Source organism: Carassius carassius, chromosome 23 (assembly GCF_963082965.1).
Source record: "Carassius carassius chromosome 23, fCarCar2.1, whole genome shotgun sequence".
In the NCBI taxonomy this organism is placed as follows: domain Eukaryota; kingdom Metazoa; phylum Chordata; class Actinopteri; order Cypriniformes; family Cyprinidae; genus Carassius; species Carassius carassius.
In genome coordinates, this window is record NC_081777.1 from 3976980 (window position 1) to 4002449 (window position 25470).

A 25470-nucleotide genomic window follows, 5' to 3' on the forward strand; every position below is an offset into this window, starting at 1 on the left:
GCCTCTTCTCTTGTCAGTGTCTTCTTGTCTCTCTTCTCTTTTCGTCTTAAATTGTCTCATTTTCCATTCTTTTCTCACCTCATCTCTTCTCATCTCCTCTCTTCTTGTCTCCTTGCCTAGTCTCTTCTCGTCTCCTTGCATGTCCTCTTGTATCTTATTGTCTTCTCACATTTTCTTGTCCTCATCTTGTGTCTTCTTGCCGATAGCCGATATAAAACCGATATGTGTGTGTATGTGTGTGTTTGTGTGTGTATATATATAAAATATATAATTTAAGAAATTTGAAAAACCATTTGACAATGGATTAAAACATAAATGTGTAAAATAAAAATACTTATAGTGTAGATGGCAAAGTATTTTTCTCATAAGTAAATAAATATTTAATAAAAATATAATTAAAAAGGAAGTAACCACTGTAACCAACAGGGCACTCAGTATTCTGGGAAGTTTGTGTGCATTGGGAATCATATTTTTCAAATAAAGCCAAGGTAACACTCATTTTACATACAGCACACAGTGAAATTACATGAATATAGCAGTCGGCGAATGCATAAAACACAGCATAATTTGAAATCCTGTTTAAAGTTTAAAGCATTCAATTAACACGGGCCGACCGTCACACAGAGAACACATGATAATGCTGGATAAAAATGCACACTTCACAAGATCTCACAGCTGGATTCGACTAAGTTTGCAAAGTTTGTGAAATTAAATGTTCATTAGTCATTCAAAGATTTGTTTAAATTATATAAATTTGTATTTACTTAATGCTGATGGCAAACGAGAAAGTATTATAAAGTTTGCCTTTCTATTACCAATTATATAAAAGCAATCGTAATACATTAATTCCTTTGTTTAACCATTCTGTCTGATTATTAGACTGACTACTATTTGTATTAGACAGAACTGTTAATAACGACAGTAAAAAGAGTGAAGTGACATTCAGCCAAGTATGGTGACCCATACTCAGAATTTGTGCTCTGCATTTAACCCATCCGAAATGCACACACACAGAGCAGTGAACACACACACACACACACACACACACTGTGAGCACACACCCGGAGCAGTGGGCAGCCATTTATGCTGCAGCGCCCGGGGAGCAGTTGGGGGTTCGGTGCCTTGCTCAAGGGCACCTAAGTCGTGGTATTGAAGGTGGAGAGAGAACTGTACATGCACTCCCCCCACCCACAATTCCTGCCGGCCCGGGACTCGAACTCACAACCTTTCGATTGGGAGTCCGACTCTCTAACCATTAGGCCACGACTTCCCCAGAGAGAGAAAGTGAGCACTGTGTGCGCTCAGGCGCTGTGTTTCTCAGCACCGTCAAAATAAAAGTCCCACCTCGAATATATCGGCCAAGCATAAAAACCTATTGACAGATGCCTATATTTGAAAAATGCCAAATATTGGCCGATACATCAGCCATGGCGGTCGACCACCACTTCCAACCTCTTTTCATCTCTTGTCTCTTCTCGGCTTGTATTTTCCTGCCTCGTCTCGTCTCATCTTTTCTCTTTTCATTTTCTCATATCTTTTCTCTTGCTGCTTCTGTTTGTCTCTTTTTGTCTCATCTCACCTCAATTAATCTGTTCTCTTCTCTTCTTGTCTTTCATCCCATCTCAATTAATTGGTTCTCATCTCTTCTCTTCTTGTCTCTCATCTTGTGTCATCTGGTCTCATTGCAGCAGAAGGCTTGTACAGAGCCAGGGAGGTTATGTAATGCCCTGAGAGACAGACAGAGGGTTTGTGGAGGGCACTGCATGAAGTGTGACATGACAGAGAGCATGTGCGTCTGTATTTTGATGTATGTGAATGTGTGTTTTGCACCAAAGCTGTAGGCCATCCTAGACAGGACTTATTTGAATCTCCAATCAGACCCTTAAAGATGGGCTGAAATAACACCTATCATTATATAAGTCAGTCAAAGATGATCTATGAGATTGTGAGACAGAGAGGAACGGATAAGCTGAGCTTGAATGATGTTTCAGTCTCCTCATGTGTTATAGGTTTGTTCACAGTACATTTGTCATATAATTTTTTTTCGGAGTGTCTATTTACATTAAGTGCAAATAGCACGCCTTGTTGGCAAAGGCTATTTACACTAGCTCCACCCACAAACGTGTGAAAGGGATGGTGCAAGACTAGCAAACAATTGTCAGATCAAGAGGTGTAGATGTTAAAGTGCGTACTGTAGTCTTTTTGACGCAATCAGCCCAGTTTCGAATCCGCCTTTTATCAAACTTTTTTTTCCCCTTTTTGAAATCTCATATCACATCGGAAAGGTATTTGTTTACAATAAAAATTAAGGAAATAATCAAAAAAGTTGAAAATAAAGTATCGGGTAGGGTTAGGGTAGGTATAGGGAGGGCTTTATAGTCCAAATAAGCAGTGTTGGGAGTAACACATTACAAAAGTAATGCATTGCAGTAACATTTTACTTTTTGCTGTAATGCATTAGTGTAAGGCATTACTAATCAATTTTCTGTAATATTTTACTCTGTACATGTTCAGCAATACTTGCGTTACAAAACACTTTAAGCCCAAAATATAATTGTTCAAAGAAAAGGAAAAAGAAAACAGCAAGACCACAAATTTCCTGTTCGTGGTCAGTCAACAGCTACGTGGGGTGTCCACGTTTGGAAAAAACGGGTTTTACAGGAGTGCCACGAGGATCCTGGCATGACGCGGCTTAATTTCGGCCTCTGTGCTCAAGGTCCAAGGCTATTAGCTTCGTTTGGCTCGCTGTAAACCCCGGCTCGCACTGGCCAGTGGAAAAGCGGCTAATGGGTGAAGATGGCAGAAGACTGTACATTTGCGAAATGGACGTATGCACATCTTGAAATTTTACAATTGCATATGGCATTAGAGTTTACATATGGACTATATGAATAGACCCAACAATTCACAGATATTGCCAGATAATCACTTTACGTCTACCATACCTTAACAGACTTGGCAGGGCTCCAGACTGCAACCAAATTTTTTTCTGCCAGTGCAACTTATTTTTGTGAGCGGTCAGATACAACAGTGCTGCAAGATCCAGTGAGAAGCATCTGAATTCTGCAGAGAAATCTGTGTTATAAACAGCGCTAACATACGCCAGAAACCAGAAGCGGTAACGCTAACTGCAACCATGGTATTGTGGTAGAAATAGTCGAATGCATTATATCATTCATTTCAGGGTTTGTACAACCTTTTGAGAGAAAAATTCAAGCACTTTTCAATGACTTTCAAGCATTTCATGCAGCTATTTCCAGCACTTTAAAGCTCTAAAATGATCCAGTTTGAATGTTATTTTTAACGGGATGAACAAAATATACTTTGTGGTAAACAAACACTTATATAAAATTTCTAAAAAATACATCAAATCAAAATAATAACCAGTAGACAGCAGCAGAGGAGCACTCATTGTCTTATTAGTCATTCATCTCTAATTTTTTCTATATTTTGAAATGATAAAATCACTATAAAATATAAAATCATCAAAAAAAATGATTTTGTTAGAATTGTACACTTTTTAAAAGTGTAATAAAAGTCACAAACTTTTCTTTAATTTGCTAGTAAATCACACATAATCATTGAAGTTGGTCAGTTCGGTATGCTAGAAGAATAATGGTAGGCTACATTTAATAAGAGTGGAATACATATATTTTCTGTATATAAAACGTAGAAGTAAAAGTACATTTTGTATGCATCTTAACTCAAGCTTAGTGCTTTACTGTCAAATCTGTATTAACAATAAACAAAAGAAAAATAATCAAGAAATAAACATGAAATATTACTAGTAACTGCAATTATTAGTGCAAAACAATACAATATATATATTTTTTTATTAAATTATCTTTATTTTGAATACCCCTACACAATACCCCCAGCGCTACCAAATCTGCTCCTGGTGCAACCATCTGTAGAACTTAGTGGCACTGGTGCCACTGCTCTCAAATGTTAGTCTGGAGCCCTGCTTGGATCGTTTGTGATTCTGGTTGTCATCCTTTCTTGCATTGTCTTGAGCCTTCACTTTGCCAATTATAAGCTATATTGTTATTTGCCTGGATAGCCCACAGTCATTATGGTACACCATATCATCCTCTACTGGATGTAAAATGCTCTACAGTACATTTTGACATTTCAGAATGTTAAGTTCTACTTCTGTAGTTATTTTGATGAAAGTAACTCAAAAGTAATACAGGAGTCATGTAACGCATTATAATTCTGAAACCGTATTATTGTGGGGTAAGGAATTACTTTTAAATGACAGTAACAAGTAATCTATAATGTATTACAGTTTGGAAGTAACTTGCACAACACTGCCAATAAGGTGGCATCCATTTCATAATTTCAGTTAAAATTATAATTTACACTGAATACGTTATTAGTACATACTGTTTTATAATGTATTATATTAAAGGTTCAGATAGTATAGAAGTAGTATAATTAGCAGAAAATCCTGCAATTTTAACAGTGTAAATAGAATCTATCACTATCTGCACTGAAAAAAATACTGCTATCTTCACTTAATGTAAATAGCATCTGTCGCTAAGAAAATAGGCTATTTACACTTAGTGCAAATAGTTGTTGCCAATTTTTTTTTCTTTGAGGCCTGATTCTAATGTAAGTAAAAGGTATTTTTGCTTGTGTAACCGTATGCTTCTGTGGTCTGCGTTGTGTTGAAAATACTGAAGAATGACAGGAGAGCGCCAGATTGGGTCTGCATAGAGAATGTATTTTTATATAGACAGGTCGTCACAACAGCTTCCGCTCACATCAGTAACACTCTTCCGTTCAGGAGAGAGCAGGAAAAGAAAAGAAAAGAAAAGGATAAATGAAAAACAATGCACAAATTCACATCAATGAAACATGTTAAGTATATTTGATCTTACATCTGTAACCAACAAAAAAAAAATAAAGAAAAAAAAAACAACTTAAACCGTGTATTTCTGTGTGTGAATTATTTTCAACCAATGCTAGCCATTAATCTGTAGCATGGAACACATCATACCTCTTCAGTTCAGGAGCAGGAAAAACCGCTAAAAGAACAATCAGCAGGTATGGCTGTCTGGACTGAACCATTTCGTTGACAAAGGAGGAGGGGGGGACCCATTACCTCCTTACAGACCCTTTTATTAAATTTATTTTTACAAACACTGGTTTCAACAATTATAGAATCACACTGAATGAATAACAAGAAAATCTAGTGAAATAAACCTATTTTAACCTCGTTAAACTTGAACAGTCATAATTTAGGTTTACATGACATATTCAATCTTCTCGCTGTCCATTTATGATTTACAAGGTTGTTAATCTCTGCTATGCTGTAACTAGACCATCTGGACCCATAACGCATCTTTCTCCATTGATGACCTTTCAAAATTAGCTGTTTTCTGTTAAGTCACTAGGTCCAATATATTTGCCACTACACCATCCCTCACCAGCCTCTTTGCAAAGCCAAATACATCGTGACAGATTCATAAAACATTCTGTTCTGAAATGTATTCAGATTTCAATGTGTTTTTGCAAGTTAGTTTCAGTAAAAGTGTATTTTTGAGCTGAAGAGGAAGTGTTCTAAAATATACAGTTTTTTTAAATGATCCTTTCAATTCTTTTTAACCCTTTAAGGCACAGATGGGTTTGATTGTGCAGGCAGGTGGTCAATGGACATTTTTGATGTGGTTTCTCCTGGTGTAGTTTCTTGTTCTTGGCTTAAATGGTGCAGATCATTGCATTTGACTTTGTGTGTTGATTAGTATAACCTATATCTGAAATATTCTCAGTTGTGGAGACTTGCATGTATACAGATTAAAATTCTTTAGCACTCTTATTTTTGTCTGAAATATGAATCTCCATATATAATACCTTGTACACTAGAAATACTCCTGCAAACATTTTCGCTAAACATAGAATGCTTATTGTCAATTTAGTTATGCATTTTGAAAAATGCAATTGGTTACTGCATTGCCACACTTCACCTGTAAATGTACTGGCTACTGTGCAAAACCATTTAGTTTTCATTATTAAATTGTAATATTTCAATAGGTGTATTGTTTTTATACACAATATTTTTTATGTATAAATTCTCACTCTGAAACATGTCCTTAAACAACATTCAAAACCCAGCCTAGTTCAGCTGGTAAGCAGATTTAGCAATTCCACGGTAACAGTGTGCAACTTTGGAGAGAAAATACAACTACAGCATCACTTCCTGTGCTCATTTTTCCTTGCCCTAAGCAACAATCAAAAATTTCATGATATGGAAAGATTACTCTTTAAATAAAACTTTAAAGCAAAAAGAGATGCGAGAAAAGAACAGCCAGTTTCTCACAATGATATCTGCGCCAGAATGTCAAGAAAATGACGGGATTTCTAAGGGTTTAAAGATGGGGCTTTAACTGGTTAATGGTTGCTGGCAGATCTTGCCTTCAGGATGTGACAGCCATGCGTGGTCATAACCACAGGCACAGATGTGAATGTGCTTCCTCTCTGGGTGCCTAGTGAACCAAGGCTGGAGTCCTCAGGCGACACTCACACAGAAGAACAAACACACTCACATGTATGTCAAAACCCACGAGAACCTTAGCACTTTGTGACGAAACGGTTTGTCAAGGTGCTCTGAAAACTTCAAATGACAGAACACATCACAGATTTGCCACAGATTTGCTTTTTCTCTACTTCCATGCCCCATTTAGAGGCTCAGTGGATGTGAAAGCGCAGATCGGTGTGTGTGAACCCACTCAGTCGGAAATGATAAAGAGCACGTCTGCTCTGTTCCAGTAGTGCAATATGGCAACATCTCAAAACAACATCTTTCCACTCCCATGATCCCCAGCTTTGTTCTTTCATCTGCTTCTCTCCATCCCTTTCCATTATTTTCATTACTCTCTCTCTATCTCAGTGGTGTAGCAAGCGGCGAGGTGGCAATGCGTCCCAGCGGAAATAATTTTTAGCCACGGTGGTTAGTGTCTGCCGTCTCCCCTCTGATGATAATGGGTGAAATGAGTTTGTCCTTGGCAAGGACGACGCTCAGCCAGCTCTGTCCTTCCATCCCTTTCTCGATATCTCATTCCCACAAATTCCTCCCCCACTCTTTCTCTGTCTCCCTCCTCTTTTTCAAGCTTGTTTTTCTCTCTTTCCCATCTGTCTTGCCGTCTCCCACTCCAGTGAAGAGTGAAATGTTCTAAGTTGTGAGCTGACCTCTCTAACCCAGCAATTTTGAGGACTTGTGCAGTTTGTGCATAAGTGAGACAGTGACAGATCATCTGAACTAGGGTTCTCGTATCATCAGAATTTCAGTGATAAATTTATGGGTAGAGAAATGGATTGCAAGCAATAGAACCAAGATACAACTAAACAATGCTGTAGATATTTAATAGCAGTATGAAATTGAAAGAAGAAATCAAATGTTCAAAACCATTACCTGAATTACTGGTGTAGTCTTTACTGTTTATTATTAAGTAAAAAAAATAGAGTTATATATTAACGCTTAAAAGTTTGGGGTCTTAAAAGTCTTATCTAACTACTATCCCAGAGTTTGAGTAGTATAAAGATTAAAGCTGCGGATGTTTTCCATGTTTTTTGTTTGTTTGTTTGTATGTTTTTCTATTGTTGCTTAAATACACAATAATCCTGCAAATATTTTAGTCTTTGTGCCCCATTGCAAATTATTTTTAACATACTGAACATGCATAAATAATCATTATGAGCATTTAGCATAAATATTGATGTCAGAGATGCATAATGATCATCCTTATGTTGTATGAGTTATAAATTCAATGTATAAATGGATGTGTTTTGGTATACATTATTTGATAATTTACAAATTATTTTATATATAAATTAAATATATAAAATATCTAAATAAATTATTCTATCTGAATAAATTATTCTTACAGAGTTGGGAGATATTGAGATATTGTTTTACCTTCATCAGTAACTTGAAGATGATGTCAGAGATTCATAATGTGAGAAGGAAAAAAAGAATATATATATATATATATATATATATATATATATATATATATATATATATATATATATATATATATATATATATATATATATATATATATATATATATACACACATTTAGAGTAAGCAGAAAAAACTGTATATTTAGTTAATTTGTACACTTAATGAATAATAGATGAAAAGATGATGTGCCACATGATGTCAGCGATCCAGACATACATATGAGAGCAGTGGCACCTGATTTGGAAGTGCAGATTGGAGGAACGGACAAGTAAAATGAATAGTTTGAGAACAGAAGTCAATAAAGAATGGTATTGCATTCATCCAGTAGACAAATTAATGTGTTGGTTTTGAGTTGGGATGTTAATTGGCACACAATTTATATAGGGCTGAAAAAATAAATTATTCTCACAGCAGGCAGAATAAGTTTGGGACTCCTTAACAGATATTGTTTTCCCTTCATCAGTATCTTAATTATTAAAGTTTGGAGTTTCTGAAGGCAAACAGAGCCAGTGATTTCATCAGTTCATTAGAACAGCACAAATATTACACAGGAGGAAAATAACTGAGAGGCTTTAAAGTTCATGATTCTACTTTTTAAATTTGCCATAGTTTTGTAAAGTTTTAACCATGATAAACACATGCATTCTCATGCATACTAATTACTATAGTTAGAGATAACGTCTCGGTTACATATGTAACCCTCGCTCCCTGATGGAGGGAATGTAGATGTTATGTCAAACTAAATATGGTGTCTCACGTGGAAGGCCAATCATCTCTGAGTTTAAGAGAAAACGCCAATGAAAATTGGTTAGTGGATTTTGCATAACTGAGCCATTCCCCATGCATACGGGTGTAAATAGGCCACAGGTGCATCCACTCATTCAGGTTTTATGCTGAGGAGCTGAGAACTTGTCCCAGCAACAGCGAATGGTTCAAGGCTGTGGCATGGGGACATAATGTCTTCATTCCCTCCATCAGGGAACGAGTGTTAGATATGAAACCGAGACATTCCCTGTCTGTCAGTCACTACGAGTTATGCTGAACGACATATGGGGTCCATGGAAAATGCCACAACCTGAAACCATCACAACTCTGTGGTGCTGCAATTGTTGACAAGCCGCAGCATGTCACAAAAGCTACGCTAAGGTCATTACCTTCCCAAAGCCCAAGCGCAAATTCATTGACCCTGGTACTGAAGGGGACCAAAAGGGGTGAGTACATCACTGCTGGAGAAGGCCATGCTGCTGTTCCATCCACAAAAAGTTTTTGGAAAGGATTTTAACTTTCAACGAGAGATTGCTTCAAATCTTTCCTCTTTGTTCTTTCAGCTTGGCAGAACGATGGGGAAGCGAGCCTTAGGGAAAATGTCACTGTGGAGACCACATCCTACCCATAGGGAGGTGACGTGTGGAGATACTGATATGGACTGACCCAGGGGGCAGTACTACATATGGAATAGGTCTCTGAGGCAGGTCCTACCTTAGAGTAGAGATGAAACAGCTGCCAGAAGAGACTGACAGAGCGCGTATATCAAAGGAAGACATGGGGGATTACCCTTATACACATATGGGATTACCCTTAAGGAATCAAGCTATATGGACACCTAGACGAGTACAGGAGCTGACCGGGACTCCGGGCATGCTAACAACAGTACTGGGCCTGGTGTCAGACTGCTCCACCAAGTGCTGGAGGATGCTCGACCAGGGTATGCCAACCGAGGAACTCTACTGGGAGAAGAAAGGCACTCGCATCCCCGTGTGAGATGGAATGGCGCAGCAAGCGTGACACAGAACCAGTTCTTCCTGCCAATTACTTGTTACCCAACACACGGGAAGAAACCGGCTCTATGCAAAGGTTGCAAAACCCTTGCAAAGGTGTTAGGTGTCACCCAGCCCGCAGCTTGACAGATGTCTGCCAGAGAGGCGCCGTGCACCAGCACATAGGAGGAGGCAACACTCTGTGTTTGTCCATTATCCATAATCCATTATCCAGTGGGCCAACCTCTGCTTGGAGACAGCCTTTCCTTTCTGCTGACCTCCAAAGCAGAACAGGAGCTTCTCAGAGCGTCTGAAGCTCTGGGAGCAGTCCAGGTATATGCGAAGCACTCCTATGGGACACAGTAATGCCGAAGCAGGATCTGCCTCCTCCGGGGACAGTGCTTGCAGGTTCACCACCTGGTCTATGAAGGGAGTGGTGGGAACCTTATGCACATATCCAGGCTGGGTCTCACAACGTGAGAGTAGGCCTGCCCGAACACAAGACACCCTTCACTTACTGAAAATACTTGGGAGTTTCCCGACCCTCTTGATGGAAGTTGCAGCCATATACACTTCCAAGGTGAAGGGTGACAGCCTGCGCTCCAACCTTTCTTGCAGAAAAGAAAGCACAACTCTGACCAAGCATCTCCGCGGGTCTTTCTCTGTGAGAAGAACACCAATTTGTGAACAGACTTAAAAGCATAGGTATGCCTCGTAGAGGGAGCTCTAGCCTGAGTGATGGTGTCTACCACCGCTGGTGGCAGATCACTTAGGTCTGCCGCGTCCCATCCAGAAGCCACACGTGGAGGTTCCAAAGATCTGGATGCGGGTGCCATATAGTCCCCAGCCCCTGAGAGAGGAGGTCCCTCCTCAGGGGGATGCGCCAGGGAGTGGCTGTCACGAAGAGCATGAGTTCCAAAAACCAGGTCCGGATGGGCCAGTAAGGTGCAACCAACAGGACCTGTTCCTCATCCTCCCTGACCTTGTGCAGTGTCTTTACAAGCAGGCTCACTGGGGGAAGTGCATACTTGCGTAGGACTCATGAGAAGCAAACAGGTCTATCTGGGCTTCTCCAAATCGACTCCAGATAAGCTGGGGAAAGAGTCGCCGTTCCCCGGGGAAAGTGAGCTGCCGTGAGAGTGCATCGGCTGCACAATTGAGCTCCCCAGAATGTGGACAGTGCGCAGTGACTTGAGTCAAGACTGACTCCAGAGGAGGACATGCAACGTGATCGTAGACCGCCCTGTCGGTTGATGTGTGAAACAGCTGCAGTGTTGTCCATCCGTGTCCAGCACCACAAAGCTGCCTGCCCATTGCACGTCGTGCCCCAGCCCGTGTTGGAGGCATCTGTCATGACATCAACATGCCAGGACACTTGTTCTAAGGGCATAGAAAAGCAAGGTCCGAACTGGGGCTGAATTGGCTGTGACACATCGGCGTGATGGTCACACGATGTGTACCGCGGCACCATGCCCATCTAGGGACTCTGGAGAGGTTGACAGCTCTGGGTCAGATTCGTCAGCAGCAACAACACCTGAGGGTGGCAGCCCTGCCAAATCCTCATCCTTGGAGGCTGATAGTCTACCCCCTGATGCTGCAATCAACATCTGATCTTCAGGCGGCGCACTGGAAGACATGCTGGAACCACCACGAGACGGCCCAAAAGAATCAATCTGAGGACGCATGGGACATGCGTTATGGGAGGAGTAAGAGGTCCGTGGGGCGTGGCCCAGCAGAGAAGCTCTCACAGTCACCCTCAGATCTCCAAGAGCGTCAGCCTGTGACCAGGACAGGTGGAGGAGAGAGAGATGTGATCACAGCAATGCCATGCTCATATACCAACAACAGACGCTTGAATCATACACGAGCGCCGCATCAGTGTGTTGGATGCCGAGACAGTGAAGACGCGAATCGACCGTGATTTGCTCTTTTAAGAAAAATTGCTCTTTCAGCTGAAGCTCTTCATGGACACAAAAATGACTGGCTTTGTAGCGAATATATCGCATCGATTACTCGGCTCCGAAGCATAATCTAAAGAGTGTGGATGCACCTGTCGCCTATTTATAATCATATGTGTAAGGAGTGGCTCAGGTATGCAAAATCCACTAGCCAATTTTTATTGGCGTTTTCTCTTTAACTCAGAGAGGATTGGTCTCCTAGGTGAGACCCCATATGTCGTTCGACATAACTCGTAGTGACCAACCGATAGGGAAATATAGTTTCAGTAAAACAAATACATGAATTCTCATGCATACTCATTACTATAGTTAGAAATAAATATAGTTTCAATAAAACAAATATTTATAAACAAATAAATACAGTGGTCATGGTAATCTAAAGTTAGCTTTAGGTTTGTCAGTCCCAATTAAACAAACCTAAACCAGTTAATTAAGGTCTTCTTGTTCAGGACTGGAGTAAAGTATTTTAATATGAGTTCCCCAAACGCTGGGACTGGATCAAAAAGAAGAAAATGCAACATTGTAACCAATTAATCCCTGTTTTGAAATCACCCTTAGTTTAACTACACATGCATGGTAAATGTTGGGTATAAATGGTTTTTTAAAAACACTTTCAAATCTATGTTGGTGCCTGTTTTATCTTGCCTTCTTTACAAATGCTTTCTGGAGTGTCGGGGGGTTTAATATTTGCTTAAGTATAAAAATCACAGGATTGAAACCTTGACCATTCTCAAAGTTCTGTGCATTCCTCTGTGTGTTTATTCATAAAACATTCTGGACAATTTGATTTTACTTGAGGGTGAGGAGGAGTTAAGTAATCATGTTTATCACATATTACAACATATAAATCCATTCCATGGAATTACACAGATATTTTCCCAAAGTCAGCCTAGAAAATGCACAATAAAAAAACTGCAGATTTCATCTGGGTCTGGTAATAGTTTTTTTTATAATGGGATTTGCACAGCCAGAAATCATCTTATTTGGAGAATGTAGTAGATTAGACTATTAGAAACACATTAATCCTGTATAGTAGGATGCTTAAAAAAATATAACAATGTAATTGCATGTAAGTTCTAAACGCATCAAAACACAAATATATTAATTGAGCTTGGAGCAATATATCCTAAATTAAAGCAAATTAAAGTTCCAGGGGTGTATGAAAAAACTCCAGTAATTGTGGTGGATAAACAAGGCAGTTTATGAAAACATAAAGAAAGTCTCATTGGATAAATAAGCCTGAGTAAAGTGGTAGTATGTTGCTTATGCATGTTTTGTGACACTTTCAATGTTAGTAAAATGTCCAGTGAGTGACACTAAAAATGTGTTCCATTTAATCCGATGGATGTGAATTTGTCAAGATATTATTATGTTGGTTGTTGTAAGTATTGTGCCAGTTTGAGTATTAATGTTAAGTGAGTGAAATTAAAATAACATGAAAATAATGCACCACCTACATTAAATCCTACTCTAAGCCTAACCATATTAAAGCAAACTTGAGATAAAAACTCAACCATGCCATTTTATCTTTTTTCTTCAAATATTTGGTCGCTTTTATTTTCACTTGTCTTTATTGTGACTTATAAAAAAAAAAACAAATTAATATGTGGAAAAAATATATATTTTCTACCCTCATTCTGAACCTTTCTCTAAAATGACCTGTTTTAAAGGGGTCGTGTCCTTTAAGGCTTCTCAGTAAATAGTAACATTTAATCGTAATTTACTTTGGTTTGTTATGCAGCTGTAGTCAGATCAAGTACCACTTTATCTTTCAACAAATGTTTCATTGTGAACTCTCCATGACACCGTGTCTCGTTTACAAAACAAAATGCTCCGATCAATCCTCTGACACCATACGAGATACCATTAAAAATAAACTATCCACTTGTTCCTTATGCTGGGATCCTTTTGATATCTGTACATAGACTTGAACGAGCTGTTTGAACCAAACGAGGCAAAAGCAATGTTCTTTCACTTCATTTGTCCTGTTGACAGACTCAAGCTTAAATCAAGTGAATATACCATTATCACATTATGAACAGAAGACATCAATGGAAAGTTCTCACCATGATACACAAACAAATGTGTGGTGTGTGTGTGTTTGTGTGTGTGTGTGTGTGTGTGTGTGTGTGTGTGTGTGTGTGTGTGTGTGTGTGTGTGCGCGTGGGTGCGTGCGTGCGTGTTTGTGTGTGTGTGTGAGAGAGAAAGAGACAGAGAGAGAGCATCCAGTATGTGGTTTTTTGTGGTACACTGAAGTAAATGAATGTTATAGTGTGGTACAGAAATTCAGACAGATGGGCAATTGGACAAGATGTGCAAGTGTACAAGAATGAGTGAGCAGGAGGATTGTGTTCTATATTGTGTTAGTGAGATGCAAATGTCCACTTTGCATAGAGTCTAATTCAGGCTCAGCTGTTAACCCCCGCTTTGTCTCAACTCCTCCTTACCTTTTCCGAGTTCATTTAATATACTCATTTAATGAGTAAAGTCATAACCATAGCATAGTCTATACTCACCTTAAGCATCCATCTAAACCTTAAAGCCTTTAGCAACCTACTAGTCATTCTGTAACTCTATATCACACTATATTCATATGAAACTTTTTTTTTCACTCTTCTGTGATGCAATATGTTTGTTGTCATTTCCAGAATGAGAAGTTGTGTTCAGAATGTTCTGATCAGGTTTATTTTAGTATTACTTACATTTACAATTACATTTAGTCATTTAGCAGACACTTTTATCCAACGCAACTAAAAAAGAGGACAATGGAAGCAATCAAAATCAACAAAAAACAATAGTATACAAGTGCTAAAACAAGTCTCAGTTAGTTTAACACAGTACACATAGATAAAATTATAGTTTTAATTACCTAAAATAACCCTGGTTCAGAGATTACAGTTTATTTTTATTGGTGCTAAAGTAAGGATCACTGTTATTTTTTCTATTTCTTGGATTTGTAACTTATGGACATAAGGGTCAAATCAGGGTCAAAAAGGACCTTACTGCCAACATAACTAGGCATAAATATTTTTCCAAACATGATTTTGCGTTATATTTGTAAAAGAAAATGTGCTTAAATCCTTATAAAAATGATTATTTGGTCGTTTTTCCTTGAATGTTAATGACAAACAGCAGCCATTGTGTTACTTGCTGCTTCATATACAAGCTAATTTCCTTTCTGCAAATGGTACCTAGCAACTACTCAGAACACCCTAACAGTCACAAAGCAAAGTCTTAGCAACCATTCAGAATGATCGTAAGCCAGTGCTTTAATATCATGGCAGCATCTTTTGCAAGCACAATGCATATAAAAAAAATCTAATTAGACCTACCATTTATTTTAAGAATGCACATGATGTATTTTTATTTATTTATTTGTTTACTAGCCATGTGTGTCAGAAAAAGGCAGTGACTGAGCCACCTGTCAGCACCACAGTACATTAATGGTGCCACCTGACAGCTGAGACGCAGCGCAAGATCAGTTTCTTATGTGAATATGACAGTTCAGGACAATTATGGCCATTAACTTTCTCTCTCTCTCTCTCTCTGTCCACCACCTCTGTCCATGCTTTCAAATGGAGCAGCATTTACTACACAGAGCCATAGTTTACAGACAAGCAATATCGCGTTCATTATCACAGGCGATACACGGGAAGATGGGAGATGCTCATGACAATCAAATTTGATTATTTGCACAACCCTAAACTTGGTATATAAACCCTTATGGATGCACTAGATCATTTACTGTTGTATTAAATACTAGCAGCTGGAATAAGATGTGAAGTGCTATGTCTGTGGTACCTGAGGGTGAAATCCATCCTTGCTCAGAGAATCCTACAGATTCCAAAGACATTTGTGACCCTACACAAAATCTTAAGTGTCAATGTTTCAAAATTGAGATTTATACATCCTCTTAAAGCTGAATAAATAAGCTTTCCATTGATGTATGGATTATTAGGATCGGACCAATATTTGGCCGATATACAACTTTTTGAAAATCTGGAATCTGAGGGTACAAAAAAATCTAAATACTGAGACAATCACCTTTGAATTTGTCCAAATGTATTCTTAGCAATGCATATTACTAATCAAAAATTTGATAGTTTTGATATATTTACAGTAGGAAATTGACAAAATATCTTCATGGAACATGATCTTTACCTAATATCCTAATGATTTTTGGCATAAAAGAATAATCTCTAATTTTGACCCATAGTGGTTTGGCTATTGCTATAAATATACCCCAGCGACTTAAGACTTAAGGTTTTGTGATCCAGGGTCACATTTGTCACTAATGTGATCGTAAATGTCTTAAGTGAAGACTGAGTGAAAGAAGAGCTCTTTCACTCACACACACACACATCCACAAGGACAAATTTGAAGCAAACATGCAACTGGCAACATGATATGCTTTTAAGATACAGATGAGTCATCAGAATCAGTAAGGTTAGTAAAATGATGGCAAGTGAATAGAATGATGTGAGATGAACGCAGATGAAAAAGAGAGTGAAAAAGCTTTGTTTAACAGTAAAGAGTGATAAATAAGTGATAAGTGCTGTTCAAGTGTGTAAACAGAGAAAGAGACAAAGGTTGTTATTAGGGCTGTCGCGATAACCGCAATATTGTAATACCGCACTATTGACAAGCAAACCGCAGAGCAAAGATAGCAACCGCAGAAACCGCGGCAACCGCAGCGTTCAGTTTTTTTTTTTTTGTTTTTTTTTAATGAGGCTGTAGCCTTCTTGTTTTTTCAATTTGTCACTGTGCATTCAATGTTAAATAAATTAATGATACAATATGGTTACGACTGTAATTTTCTCGCGAGCCATGGTAGCTTTATGGTGCTTCGTTTGTTTTGAATAGGCCGGCTGAAATGATGGGAGACGCTCGATCTCATCACAAAACCCAATGTCACGTCGCCAGTTTGGGAACATTTTGGCTTTCAAACCAATGAAAAGGGCGAGCCAGCGAATATACATGAGCTGATATGCAAAATGTGCTGCAAAAAGCTTCTTGTGACGCAGCAATACATCTAATTTGAGGTCATCGGGACGTTTTCTAAAACGCTTAGTGAAAAACGCTTAAAGTGGTTTAATGTACCAATACAGTGATATTAACAGACCAAACTCACTAAACTTCATATTAATAAAGTATATTATCTACATAAAATCAGATGATCCCTGAATATGAATTCAACGCGTTTAATAACACGTTAAGCCTTTCCCTCTCATAGAAAACCATCATAAGGCTTAACGTGTTATTAAACGACTTGCATTCATATTCAGGGCTCATCTGTCTTTTTTCTTTTGTAGCTACATCGTATACTTTATTAGTATAATGTTTAGTGAGTTTGTTTTTTAAAAATCACTGTCTTAGTACATTAAGCCACATTAAGCGTTTTCTTATAACGGTTTTCTATGGGAGGAAAAGGCTTAACGTGTTATTAGAGTTGCATTCATATTCCGGGCTCATCTGATTTTTTTTGTAGATAGTATAATTTATTAGTATGATTTTTAGTGAGTTTGGTCTGTTAATATCACTGTCTTAGTACATTAAGCCATGCTAAGCATTTTAGAGTGTCCCCTGTCATCCAGCACAGCTGCCCCCTCATCAGATCGCGGAGCAACATCAAAAAGAACAGCTGAGACCGGCCGACAGTTAGGAGTAGCTGAAGCCTTTGCGAAATCTGTCAAATACAGCCGTGAAAGTAACAGGCATACCTGCTGAAGTCACGGACAACCTCCGCGTCAGAGCCCATACCCAAGAGAGCGTGAGCAGATAACGAGCTCACACACGCTATCTGCTTGAGGAGTGCATCTCCAACTCCAGCGCGAATCCACTGTCCTGTGGGCCAGTGGTGACGCGATAATCAGTCTAGATTTCCGCTGCTGTCCAAAGTCGCGCGCAAATACGTGTAATACATGTTAGAACTCTGTGATCTTTTCAAAAAAAAATTTTGTAAAACGCATGTTCTTGTTGCTGTTTGGCATTTAACAATAAACAAAAAGTGTTTTAAAACGTGTCTCTCTGTCAGTTAAAAAAGCAACAATATATGCTACATAACTCAACGATAGAGCTTTGTATGCAGCAAAATCAGGATAAATTAGGTATGTTAAAAAAAACGGCAGTAATACCGCATATCGCGCTATTGAGCCACTCATAATAACCGCAGGGGAAATTTCTTAACCGCGACAGCCCTAGTTGTTATATGCTATTGCTTAAAGTTACCCAACCTTGTGGCATTCTAAACCTGTATGCTTTTTTAGTCAGTGGAACACAAAAGAAAAAAGAAAATTCCAGATCATAGTGACACAAACCTGACAAAAGCACCATAAAATTACCATAAAAGTGGTCCATTTGAGTCATGCACTGTATTCCAAGTCTTCTGAAGCGCAACAGTAGCTTTGTGAGAGGAAAAGACTAACAAAAGGGTAATTCACCCAAGATGGGCTTTAATCAAACTTGGCCATCTATGCAGCAGATTTTTTTAAATCTGTGTTACATGACCATGTACAAAAATATGGATGTTTCATTTGAAGTTATAACGAAAACCATTGAGCTCACAAAAAATGATTTTGTGTCATCCAGTGGACCATTTGTCTGACAAATGTGCAAACATAGCTAAACAATACACATTTAGCAATTACATATACTACTGACATTGTAAGAAAAACAAAACTGGTTAAAAATCTGTGATCTTGTCCTTTAAGTCATTATTCATTACATTCAGTGTAAATGTGGCACTTTTAGGCAACGCTGCAGGAGATTTGACATGTTGTAAAAGAAAGTGTTGAATATGCGGAATGAAGAATGACATTTGATAGCTGTGACAGATGAGAAGATTTTCAGTGCTGCTGTTGTGTGTGCTCCTGTGTGTATTTTTGGTACACTGTGTTTGTGCACTAAAAGCACATGTACAGAGACTTTACATTTCAGGTATGTGCTTATTTATTTAAGCTCAGTCTCTTTCTTTCCAGATCTGCTTCGTGAACCTTGACAGACATACTGCTGAACGGCATGACGACAGCTATGTTAAGGTGGGCTGAGATTATCCTTCCTTTCTTTAAAGATGATGAAGATGTAGGTTTGATTCCCAGGGAATGCATATACTGCCATGAAAAAAAACTTTGCTTGCTGTGGATGAAAGCATCTGCAAATTTTTAGACAATAACTATTAAATAGTCTTGTGTTTTGTCATTCTCAGTAAATTTTTTCATTAATATCCAAATAAATATCCATTTCCCTCTACTAGGGGTGTAATGGTTAACGAAATTCACGGTTTGGTTTGATATGACACAGTGGTGTCAAGGTTCGGTTCGGTACAGTACGGGGGTAATTGGTTATGTCACAATGTTGGAAATGTTTCTGTTTTAAACTATGAAAGTGGGCCAATGGATATCACACACAAGCAACATGCAAACTTTGCTCAAGTGTTATGCCTGTAAATTTCTTAATCTCAGTCAATTCATATGAGTGACTGAGTAATTACGGAGCTTTCGCCATCTGCCGCTGCATATTCTCAGAGACAATGAGACCAATCTACTTCAGCATAGGCTGATAATGGCATATAGTTAACTGTTTTAATTTATTCCCTTAATATTTCTAATATTACATAGTAAAAAAACATGATAAGAAACATATTTCGTGATAAACGTTTTTCAAAGTCGGTGCTTAAAATAAAAGCTTTTTATTTCATTGATTTTTATTGATGACCGAAGTCAGTGCTGATCCTACACTGCTGGGGCCCTACGCAGCTCTATAATTCATTTTATAGATTTGTTTTTAAAACATTTTAACTGAGGAAGAAATATATAACCATAATCTTTTGTTATCCTTCCAGCACGTCAGTTATTTGGTAATTATTGCTAGTCAAATTAATTGTAATTTTAATTGAGTAATATAAGTTACTTCATAGTAATAATAACAGACCTAATAAAAATAAGAATATAACAGGCCTACATTAATTGAAAATGGCAAATATCTTAATATTGCCAACAATTTGATGTTTTTGACAATATCTCTGGTTATCGTCTATAAACAAGATCATCGTCTTTAGATGTACCACAGCAAGGGGAGGTTATTGCAGGGTGTTTTGCAGCGCATTGCACTTGCTATCTTCTAGTGGCGTAATGTTAGCGGACTGGCACGCAGGTCCGCTAACATTACGCCACTAGAAGATAGCAAGTTGCCTGTTACGTTGTTTGAGCTGCCTTGTTGGGTGCAGTGCCACTGAGACACATTATATTTCACACACTTTAAGCTGTTTTATTTTCCAAATGTAATAGGATTAGTCCAACAAATCTAATCGTTTGGTTCGTAATGCGTGCCAAACTGAAAGCCTCGTATCAAACGGTTCAATAGGAATACGTGTATTGTTGCACCCCTACCCTCTACCCTTCTTATTTCTAATTCATTTAAAGTTAATAACAAATATATGAATGTCTTTCATCATTTCCTAAGCGTACGACATAAACAATGTTTCATCTAATTAAAAGGGAAATTAGAAACAATACAAATTACCAAGGTAATGCAAGCAAAGACCCAAATTTATGTGACTTGAATATTAGCATAAATTTCCCCACAGAAACTGGCCTCAGTGTGCCCAGAGCTGCCACGGTTAATTGAGTCTCTCGGAGTGCGGCAACCCAAAGAAAATGAGATTCTGCTTCTCAGCAGCCTAGAGTCACCGGACTCCTGCCAGCATGACCCCAGCCACCCACAGGTAGGATATGAATACAGACCGGAACATCTGACATAATTTTACAGCTTACAGTCTGCCTGGTTGAACTGTGTTTGTGTTTATGTATGTGTATCTCAGAGGCAGAAAACAGCGGATGTCTGTCTGGTGCATTGTTCCTGTGGGCGCCACCCAACCCAAACCAACAGTGTAATTTTTGAGATCAACAAATTCCTGATTGGGCTACAGTCAGGGCAAGAGAGACAGAGGCATGGCCGATTGGCTGGTCAGCGGGCTACTGAAGATGACACCAACCGCTCTGTGTCATCGATAGAAGAAGACTTCCTCACTGCCTCTGAACAGCTTGGGGAAGACAGTGAGGATGACCCATTCAGAAATGGTAAACAGTCCATCCATCTACCAGAAATCCAGTCCTTGTAGTTCCATATCTTACCTTTTGTGTAGTATTTTCTTTGTCCTTGCTGCTCATATGTAATGAGAAAACTCAACTTTAGGCCAGCTCTGGCACTTTCAGTGCACCTTCCCTCCTGTCCACCTTGTGAATAGACAGAAAATTGCTTGAATTGTGGATGAAAGAGCATTCAGCCATTTACGTTTTCTCAGTTTCTGTGAGCCTGCTCCGATAAGAGTGGATCTATTTGGCAGTGTTTCTACCCCAAGTCTATTTCTTAGTTTAGTAACACAAATTATCCCTAGTCGGTACCAATGAGATTATGGTTTTCAAAACAACTTGGGCATGTCACATAAATGTGCATCCATAAAAAGCAAATAAATAAAGTCTTTAGTTTTGCTTTTGGGAATAATTTGGATTTCCGTCTTTTGTCTAGGTTGCACTGTTTATAATAATCTGAACTGCAATCTGCTATAGTTATTAGATACAAAGTAACCAAGCAACAGCATGGATGCACAAGGACATAGAGCAGTGAAACAATTAATTCATTTCAGTCTATGTTAATAAGTATGTGTGTGACAGAGAAAGAGATACAAATGAGAAGAATAACTAAACATTGTATGAAGGTTGTTTTGGGGAATACGCCATGGAAGGCTCCTTAACAAAGAAGCACTGTCTACAAATGTTTTGTGAATTTTCTTTGTACATGTCTGAATGCTTGTTTGTCTTTAGCTTAGTAACATTATTCTGTGCTACTGCTTTGGCCTCTAACAGTAAGCCAAACTTATGAATGTCTACATTTGGTGACACTCGCCCCTAGTTTTATATTAAAGAGACAAGATAAACTGGGCTCTGCTGGGCTAATCTATAATTAATATCTCATATGAAATTAGAAGTAACACTGTGTGAAGGATATGCTGTCCTCAGAGACAATACAATATTCATAATCATATCAGCCCAGATATAGATCTGCATTTGTATGGTCTTGGTTATGGAAAAGGAAAAATGGATACAAATACAACAGTGTGCTATGGATAGCTCTGACTGGACCCTCACTATATCCATTGGACATAGCAGGCGACAGAAGAGGATAAATCTTGACACTTTTTACCTCCTTTCTCAGTTTTGTCCATTATTTTCACTCACATCTCCTTCTCCATATCTCTGACTTGGCTTGTCAATGGGCTTCATTTACATGTGTATTAAATTTGACTTTTTGTATAGGATTATGCAGATGCCTGGCTTTAATCTATTTCCTCTTTCTGTGCCCCCACACCATTTCTCAACCAACCCTGCAACATGTCTTTCTTTCTCCAGATTCTGAGATTTCTATCATGCCCGAGTCAGTTAAGATGTTGAGAGCAGCCCACGCTCAAAGAAGGAGTGAAATAGAGAGAGAGGATAGTGAGGACTCCGAGACCCTCTGCACCTCTTCCAACTCCCAAAAGCTTTCAAGAACATATTCCGCCCCCTCAAGAGGCCCACCTGCTACCCCCAAAAAAGTCAGTCGTCACACCAGCGAGTCAGCTGGTCACTATGCTACCAATCTGGCTGAGTCAGTCCTGCAGGATGCTTTTATTCATTTGTCACAAGATGAACCTTCTTTTGTCACGGAGGCAGCAGTGAGTGTGTCCACCACCTCGCAGCACTCAAGTGATATAAGCCATTCCAGTGAAGAGCCATTGAGGGCTCGAGCATGCTCTTTTGAACTTCCTAAAATCGTAATTGTCCAGAGTCCTGACAACAGTGAGGAGGTAACAGAGTGGCCAGAAGCTCGGTCACATGGGACATCAGTGCATGATAATGGAAATAGGACCGAAACAATAAACAACTCAGCAATTGGACACGCCACCAAGCCAGTGGAAATAGCTTTGGCATGTGCTGCGAGTGTCATCGGTACCATTACCACCCCTCAGGTCACTGAACAACTCACACTGGAGTCAGGAGAAGAAGATGAGTGTGAGGATAAAGAAAAAGAGAGTGAGACCGAACAAGGGGAGTATTCATTTTCCTCTGCAGTATGTGGAATGTCTCAGGTCGCTGGAGCCGTAGCCGTTGTAGATCTAGCAGATGACTCTGGAGATAGTGATGACTCAACAGACGTCTACTCTGCCTCTATCGGACTTCTGTCAGTTGCCCAAGCTTCAACTGCAGTGCCTCTCCACTGTAGCATTGCAGAGGGCACCAGCGTCGAGGCTTTCAGAGCCAATGTTGCTGAAGTTCTCCTCAGGGAAGCTTCAGCTGTACTCACCCACAGACAAAGTTACTCAAGCATTGCAAACTTCCTTGAGACCACACATAACAAAATAGTGGATGGTATCACAATTCCAAGAAGGCCCTATCAGGAACAACAGGATCTTGATAACTTTACCCAGGAAATATCAGATAATATCTTTCAGTATGCCCTTGAAAAGGCTGAAAAGAGAAAAGAGCTTGAGGGTCCTGGCAAAGATGCCCCAAACATCGAGGGTTTCCTCTTGGATTGTGTGAATAATTTGCTCTTTGATATCTTATGTGTAACATCAAGGAAAATCAGTGACATTTCAAACTGTAACATGGGATCATATGACAGGCATGAAGACAGCATCAGCTTTAGGGAGTATGATGCTGATACCAAGTCTGGAAGAGAAGCATTGAGCCAATTACAGCATTTGATTGAGCCAAACCAGGCTTATAATCATGGCGAGAGGCGAAGCAGTGTGGAGAAGTTGTCTGCTCTCATAGGGAAGAGAGAGAGAGAGCAAAAGCAAGTACAGGAAGAGAGGGAAAGCGAGCCAAAACTGAAAGAAACCTACAGACTTACTCTGAACAGAGTGACAGCCACTATGGTCAAAGGGCAGTCTGACTTGGGCAGGAGTGACAAGAACACGGACTCTGTGCTCCCTTCAGCTGAGAGCTCACCACTTCACATCCCACGAGGGAGAGCAGGAGGAGAGAGTGAGACCAGGCAGCAGTCTGTATCGTCCTCTTCGGGAGCTCTTGTGGCACTTAAAATGGATTCATGCGAGTCCAAAACTCCTGTCACATGCTTCGCTGATGACTTGGCAACCACGGTGGTCTCCATGGCTACAGAGCTGGCAGCAATATGCCTGGAGAACTCCAGCGGAAAGCAGCCATGGTTCTGCGCCTTAAAGGGTGGTTCGGAAGGTCCAGAGGGATTGCTTCTGCCCTGCCGCACAGCCGCAGCCCTCCGCCGGAAAGAGACACAAAATGGCACCGCAGTCATCAAGAAACACAGACCTCCACGTCTCAGTGAAATCAAACGTAAAACTGAAGAACAGCCCGAGCTCATGGAGCGCCTGGTCAATCGTGTCGTGGATGAAACTGTCAATCTAGATGAACCTACCACTTCTGATCCATTTGCTCTCTTTGCGTCAGAGGTCACAGCCAGGATAATGAACTGCCCAGAATTGAGTGTGGTGGACACTTCCAAACCTGGCCAGTCATCTCGCAGCCGCCTGCAGTGTGAGAGATGGAGCAGCAGGGGCAAAGCTTCAAGCTACGAGAGTATTCCAGAGGAGGACGCAGATCCATCCGGGACAGCAAACACTTTGGGACCGGGAAACAGGCTTGGGCATAATTTAAGCAGAGGTAGCTCTATCTCCAAGCAATCCAGCTGTGAGAGCATTACGGATGAGTTTTCTCGGTTCATGGTGAACCAGATGGAGACAGAAGGTCGAGGGTTTGACCTTCTGCTGGACTACTATGCTGGGAAAAATGCCAGCAGCATCCTTGCAGCAGCTGTTCAGCAAGCAGCCAGTAAAAAAAATGGACACCTCAATGTGCGCACATCATCTTGTCTCTCTAAGCAGTCTAGCACTGAGAGTATCACTGAGGAGTTTTATCGCTTCATGCTAAAAGACATGGACAAGGAGAACAAGGACTACAGTATGACCAAGACCAAAGAGTGGAGTAATAGCCTATTACCCCCATCCCCTAGAACCCCATTTTGTATCCGTCAGTCTTCTGTTCCTGACAGGCGATCCTCAGATTCCAGACTAACTGTAAACTCACCCATCAAGGCCAATTCATTCGATGGATTTGCTCGAAATGTACATGGGGATTCACTCAACATCTATCCAACCAACTCTGTGTCGTCAACAGGACTCTGCAAATCTGATTCATGCTTGTATAAGCGTGGCCAAACAGACCAAATCACAGACATGCTGATTCATGAAACCTGGGCCAGCTCTATCGAGTCTCTAATGCGCAAGAATAAGATAATAGCGGAGCCCTCAGAGGACAGTGTTGAGCTTGATTCAGCAGATTCGCAGCCACATGTACAGCTCTTTGCTAACCGTCTAGCAGCAGACATCGTAGAGAGTGGCAAGTCCCTGCTTGGAGGCCAGCAGGATGGCATTGTTGCTGCTTGTCGGCCACAAGTTACGGTTGGAGAAAGGAGGCACGGCTTTAAGCATTCTCGTCGTGACAATAGTGGAAACCGGCCAAGTGTAGAGCATCTGGAAAATTGCGGTAGCTCTCAAAGTTCGTCCTGTGTAAGGCAAGCGTGGCGTGGACAGAGGGAGGTACCCTTGATCCACATTGAACCTGATCAAAGAGAAGAGGCCTCAGAAGATAGAGGGAGGGTTGGGCCCCACCACACAGAAGCATCCCATCAGATCCAGCCACAAAGTGGTAAAGAGAGTGAGACAGCAACCAGAAGCAGGTACATAAAACACCCACATCATTTGTTTCAGA

General features: G+C 39.9%; 1 protein-coding gene across 3 annotated transcripts in view; it reads left to right on the forward strand.

The window, feature by feature from the left end:
* The window catches only part of LOC132101219 (A-kinase anchor protein SPHKAP), a 135672-nt gene that overhangs the window by 98633 nt on the left and 11569 nt on the right, over nt 1-25470 (forward strand). For all 3 annotated transcript variants that reach the window (XM_059505979.1, XM_059505981.1, XM_059505980.1), the window contains 4 exons: nt 18661-18720; nt 20268-20405; nt 20502-20760; nt 22090-25438. In XM_059505979.1, coding sequence (XP_059361962.1) covers nt 18661-18720; nt 20268-20405; nt 20502-20760; nt 22090-25438 — 3806 coding nt within the window. The remainder of the gene's footprint in view (nt 1-18660; nt 18721-20267; nt 20406-20501; nt 20761-22089; nt 25439-25470) is intronic.